General features: G+C 48.7%; 1 protein-coding gene across 1 annotated transcript; it reads left to right on the forward strand.

Moving 5' to 3' along the window:
• Window positions 1–4044: 4044 nt before the first annotated feature.
• LOC306660323 (uncharacterized protein C10orf120) lies at window positions 4045–5856 on the forward strand (the record flags this gene model as incomplete). Its single annotated transcript, XM_079138429.1, is given in 5 exon segments — window positions 4045–4099; window positions 4412–4463; window positions 4598–4673; window positions 5102–5741; window positions 5744–5856. Coding segments are annotated over 5 exon segments (936 nt in total).
• Window positions 5857–6415: the final 559 nt, after the last annotated feature.

Genomic DNA, 6415 nt, shown 5'->3' on the forward strand with positions numbered 1-6415 from the left:
CGAATTCCTGTCTCGCGTTCCTATGTGTGAGATTCGCCTGGGGAATTCCTTAAAGTTCTGGGGAAGTTCTGAGAGTCAGCATTTCTTGCTGCCAGGCCAGGGACATATTTGGTCTGGCGCCTCTTATCCAAGGGTCCCACACATAGAGGAGTCACAACATGTTTTTTCTTGAACCAGACAACCATGGGCCTCAGCTGGAAACTTGTTAGAGGGACAGATTTTTTTAGGTTCCAGCCCAGAACTACAGAATCAGACCCTTCATTTCTACAAGACTTCTGGAAGATTTATATGCATGTTAACATTCCAGAATCACCGACCCAGAAGATGCTTCCCAGAGAGCCAGATCACACTCTTGTAGAAGAAATTGCTGGAGTGTGGATTTGGAGTGTCCCCTGCAGGCCCATATTTAGGTAAAGGTGGGGTCACAGCCCGTGGTGCTCCTGGGAGGTGGTGGAGCCTTCAGGGGGTGGAGCCTAGTGGAAGGAAGTTAGGTCACTGGGGTGTGCCCTTGAAGAGGGTCCTGGGATCCCAGCCCCTCCCTGCCTTCTCTTTTTGCTTCCTGACTACCACGAGGCACACCAGCTTCCTCCACCACGTGCTCCTGCCATGAATCACCGTGCCACCACGGGCCCTGAGCAACAGAACCAGTGACCGTGGACTGAAACCTCCGAAACCATGAGCCAAGACGGACCTGCCCTCCTTTTAAGTTGTTTATCTCAAGTCGTCTGTCGCAGTGATGGCCTCTTGGTTGGTAATCATCCTTTAATGGACCATAAGATCCACCAGAGGGAGCCAGAGCCCAGGGGGTGGCGGCAGGGCTGCTGTGGGCAGGGGAGCCCTAACTTCCTGTGTACAACTTGTTCACACACAAACACACACTTCTCCACAGTTACGATAAAAATAAGTTGGAAAACATGTTTAAAGAAAAAGAGGTAGAAAATTAAATTAGGATAGAAAATTAAGAAAACTCAAAAGAAAAAAGATTTTAGAGTAATATAGGAGAGTACTGTTTTATGAATGTGTGCGTTTATATGAAATTCGGTGGGAATTTCCCATGTGGGACTGTGAATTGGTAGGAACGGTTTGTAATAGAGGTGAGAATTTTCTAGAAAATGGAAGCTACACCTACCCTGTGAAACAGTAGTTCCACCCAAGAGAAACGTGTACAGGAATGTTCCCCAAATCAAATCCCTGGCAGGCAATAAGAGGCTCATTGAAGGGTTACCACAATCACATGAAGCAACAACAAAAACACAAAGAAAAGCCAAGTGGGTCAACAAGGGAGCTTAACACGGGGTCTTTTAAAGAGTATGCAAACTGTTAGGCTCCATTAACACAGAGTTCCAAAGTGAACAGAACTATGTACAAAAGCTAAAAGCCTGATACTAGAACTAAAAACTCTAAAAGTATTTGAACTAGTCACTAAAAATCAAATGAATATCAGTCTTTATGATGGTTAATTTTATGTGTCAAGTTGTCAGAGTACCCAGGTATTTTGTCTGATCTACTATTGTGAATTTTTTTGAGAGTGTTTTTGATGAATTTAACATTTAAATCAGAGGACCCAGAGTAAAGCAGATAGACCACCATGCTGTGGGTGGGTCACATCCAATCAGTAGAAGGTCTAGGTTGTATAAAAGACTGACCACCTCCACAAACCCCAAGCAGAGAAAATTCTGCCATTAGACAGGCTTTGGACTTGAACTGTGACATTGGCTACTCCCTGGGTGTCTGCTGACCAGCCCTGCAGATTTGGACTTCTCACCATGCATAGTCCCTAAAATAAATTTCTCTATGTGTATACACATTCTATTGATTCCTTTTTTCTGGAGAATCTTGACAAATCCGATAGGTTAAAAAAAAATTACAAGTAGCTGAAATAAATGTACAAAGTAAAGGCTATAAGCCAAAGAAATAAAATAAACATGAAAGTAGAAGAAATTAGTATAAAATGAAAGGAGGTTTAAGAGGGAAATGTGAAAACGAACCAGGAGATGAGGTGGTTGAGTAGGAATCAAAGTCTAGACGAGATCAGGTAAAAGTCAGAAACAAACCTAAGGTGGAAAATGGCCGTGGGGCCAGGGAAGAGTGTTAAAAGAAAACCAAAAAGTGTGGGAATAGGAACGAGAGAAAAAGTGAGTTACCAGGAAGTGAGCTCGGAGCAGAAGTGGGTGGCCCTGGGGTAGGGAAGAATGGCAACATCCCTGGCAGGTGTGGCCTTTCTCACCCCCCTTTTCCCTGATGTTTGGAGGGGCTGGACTCTAACCATGACACCCTTTCCTTTTTTAAAAAAAAATAGATTTTAATCGTTACCTCATAGTCGTACCTACTTACGGGGTACCCTGCGACATTTTAGTATATGTATACAATGGAATGATGGCATCAAAGAACTGGGCATATCTGTCACCTCAAACATGTCACTTCTGTGGGCTGCATCCTCCCTCTTCTACCTCTACCAGTTGTACCGGGGCCGTGGCTTCTCCATTAGACATCTGGAGCTGACCAGGTGGTGCTGCAAGCCCACAGTCCAGGGTCACCACACCTGCCTCTGAGCGTTTCCTTCCTCTGGGTGCTTCCTTGCTTCTGCATATTTTTCCCTCTTGCATATGTCTATATTTACAAGCAACAAGACCATTCTCCACATGTTTGAATTCTGATTTTTTGCATCAATTATTTCATATTATTGAAAAACTTTCAAAAGACTTGACTTTTGGTGGGTATCTGATATTTCTTCCCATATCATTTGTTGGTCATTCCACAAATATCAGTTCCGTGCGTGAAGGTGCCAGGTGCACGTGCTTATTCGAGGTGCCCCTCAGTGAGCCACCAAGCATGGACCAAGCACAGAGTGGATGATTACTGGCTGAGCCATTTCCTTCCCCACTCGGAGGCCTCCGTTGACTCCAGGTTGACAGCTGGTCCAGGCAACTGGATTTGTTTGTGCGGACCGAAGGAGCGCGTTTGTGTTCCAGATGGCTACGTGGGACCAAGTGCTGGACAAAATCTAAACATCCCTATTAGGGATTTCTGGTGGAAAGAGAGAAGGTTTAGGACTAGTACTAGACACGGTCATCTTCTTCCATGAGCTGCTTCTTTACTTTTTAAATTTATTTTTCAAATACATAATCCATTCTTGTGGTTTTAAATTCAAGACAGTATAATAATATATGTAATGAAAAACTTCGCTGCCACCTCTTGCCAGTAGATTCTTCAGGTACTGTATTGGTTTTTCTTTTGCATGTCTGTGTTATTGTAGAAGCTTTCCGTGCAAATACAAATATACAGACATTTTTCCCTCCCCGAAAAAAACAATGGATATAGTTTTCCACCTTGCCTTTTGCACCTAACGATATTTCTTGGAGATATTTTGACTTAATAAAGCCTGACCTTCCTGGATCTTACTCTCACACAGTCCTGTTCCCTGTAAGGGATCCCATTATATGGCTGTCCGTAACTCTGACCAATCCCCTAATAGTAGACACTCAAGTTTGTCACTTTTGTTGCCCCAAACAAAGCTGCACTAACTACCTTGTGTAACTCCATTTGGGTGGAGGTAAGTGCACCTGTGAGTTTCTCTATATATTTCCAGTGTCCTTCCACGGGGATTGTGGTGCCACCCATTCCCACCCAGGATCTAGGGACCCAGAGAGTGGTTTAAAGAGGCCCATGCTAAGCAGTCGCATGGCAAGGTCTGGAAGCTGTTGGTACCTGCCTTCAAGGCAGTCTTGTCGGACAGTCAGTCGGTGTGTGACCAGTGCCAGCTCGATTCAGGAAGTGTGGTGAGAACATGGGCGGGGGGCCTTGTACTCAGCAAGGACGTCTTCAGAGGAGGCGGCGGCCAAGCGGGGCCCTGGGAGACAAGCAAGTGGCCAGGGGCAGGAAGGTACTTGAGATGCAGGGGGCCCGTGACAGGAGAAGCCTAGACACTTGCTCCCAGATGCTTTGATACAGCAGCACTGACCATCATGGGGTCTAAGGCAGGAGGGGCAAGCAAGAACCAGGGACAGACGAGGCTGACTGCTGGGCTCTTCTTCATCCCTTGGAATGGAGCAGTCAGATGACTTCCCAGCCACCTTGGACCCCAGCTTGCCAGGATGCGGTAAGGTGTGCCCGTTTCCACTCAGGTGACTTGATACCTCAAACGCAGACCTCACAATAGCCCCAGTCGAGCCGTTTATGATGCTATGGATGCTGGCAACGCTGGATTCCCAGTCATGGAGACTGGCCCCAGGCATTAACACCTCCCGTCCTCACTGGTTACCAGAGGATCCTTGGAGAATGGGAGATCAGCTATCAGAGGATGGGAGAACAAAGGACTGGACATCAGGGGCCCAAGAAAAGACTGTGGAGACATCACCTAAGAGGGACGGAAAGTCAGTCAGAATCCTTACTGCCCCCTATTCCTTCCCAGAGAAGGATTCCCAGCGTTGCCAGCAGGACCCGAGTCCCATATTTCAGTTGAGGTGAGTACTTTCAGCCCTTTGCGGGGGCTCAGCCTGGTAAATGAAGGGTCCCCTCTGCGGGGTTTCCCACTCGGAGAGGGAAGTCTGGAAGGATGTCCTGCAGAGTTCTAACTCACCCCCTCTCTGCCTCCCAGGACATGGAGCAAATCCCACCAATTGGACCCCCGCATGGCCTTTGGGAAATACTCCCCCATGGAAAAAGAGATCCTAGTAAGTGCCTGCAGGCCCCACAGAGAGGGGTCCTCTGAAGCCAGGTTGGGGCGGGGTCCCACGGTTCAGTAGAGAGGTCTCCCCACAGTGTGCTCCACCTGCCGGAACCCCCGTGGCTTTGGGTTCTGCCCTCACATGACCAAGCACCCTCTTACTTAGAAACCCCAGTGAGGATGTGATCCTGAGTGGTAAGGGACTAAGAGGGCAGCCGGGTGGTGACCTCTGGCCCATGTGGGGCGCCCTTGCACCTCACCCGCACTGTAGGTGCTGATTCCCAGTAGCCAAGAGCAGAGTTGGGCTGAACCTGGCTAGTCCTTCCCACCACGGGGTGCAGGCGCTTTCTAAGTGGAGGGAGAGCCAGCCGGGCTGCCCTCCGTGGGCCACCTGCGCCGTGCCCTGAGACTCCAACTGTCCCCTTCTGTTGGCAGCGTCTAGGTGGCATCCACACTATAGCAGCCAGAAGGTTTCTGGCTTTTAAAAAAGAGGAAGAAAGCAAGATGCTGAAGGAACTGCAGTCGCAGTCCCCAGACCACAAACAAGTCCCGGACCCTAAGAAACAGGGGCCCTCTTCTTGCGCCGCGTGTGCACCCCTGGAAAAAGTGTGGACGGCAAAGGTGGTCGTGCCCTCGGAGGAGTTTAAAATGCCCCGGAGAGAGAAGATCACCATCAGCAAGCACATAGAGCGGATGCAGCTGGCGCGAGCCCTCAGCGACCAGCAACTCCTGCCCTACATGGAAAGGTTCAGGGGCCCCGCGTTTCTGTCTGGAGGAGGCCTGGACCCACTGGCAAAAGACAAGACCAGGAAAAGGGGGGACAACCATGAGAGTTATCACCACGAGAGTGCCAAGCAGAAGGAGCAAAACCCCTCAAAGAGGCATGAAATAAAAATGAACATTATTTTCAAGTCAGAAGAACCCAAAAAATGCATAACCTGCCATCGACATGACCGCCAGCCTTTCCTCACCGTAAGGAAACTGGAACGATCCATCACAGGCCAAACCAACCGGAATCGCCTGAACTTGGCTGAATTCCCTGGCGACCTAATGCTCATGACCCAGGATCTTCTATCTCAGGGAATCCCTGCAAAGTGACCAAGACCTGCCTCCTGCGAGAACAGAGACCTACAAAGAGCACATGCACCACACAGCTCCCTGTCTGTATTAAAGTTTTATTTATCCCCTAGGGTAACCAAGTGTTCTGGTCCTTATTTCTCCTGCACACTGTGTCCAGGCTCCCTCTCACCTTCCCTTTCTTTGGGACCTTGGCTTCATCTACCCCGCTTCTAGGGAGTCCCAGTAAGACCTGGTTACTTTCCAGTTTTTAGCAACTCTGGGCCCTCAGCTCCCACTCTCACCAGCAGCCCAGATTTCTGCCACCTTTCTCCTCTGGGTCCTGTATCAATGACCTAGTTCTGTAAAACGAATCACTCCAAAATATGGTGGCTTAAAACAACAGTTATTAAGTTAGCTTATCATTTTGTTGGTCAACAAAATTAGGCTGGGCTCAGCTGGGTGGTTGTTGTGGTCTCAGCTGGATTTCTTCTGAGTCTGCAGTCAACTGCAGGCCAATTACATGGCCTTCCTTCTGGGAGCTGAAAACTATCAGCTAGGTCAGTGGAGGTACCTGGGCCACACAGCTCCTTCCTCCAGCAGGCTAGCCTGGGCTGTTCACAGGTCCATCATGGGGTCTAGAGGTAAAGTGGAAGTTTGCAAGACCTCTTGAGGCCAAGGTGCAGAACTGGT

Source organism: Sciurus vulgaris, assembly GCF_902686455.1.
Source record: "Sciurus vulgaris genome assembly, chromosome: 4".
Classification (NCBI taxonomy): domain Eukaryota; kingdom Metazoa; phylum Chordata; class Mammalia; order Rodentia; family Sciuridae; genus Sciurus; species Sciurus vulgaris.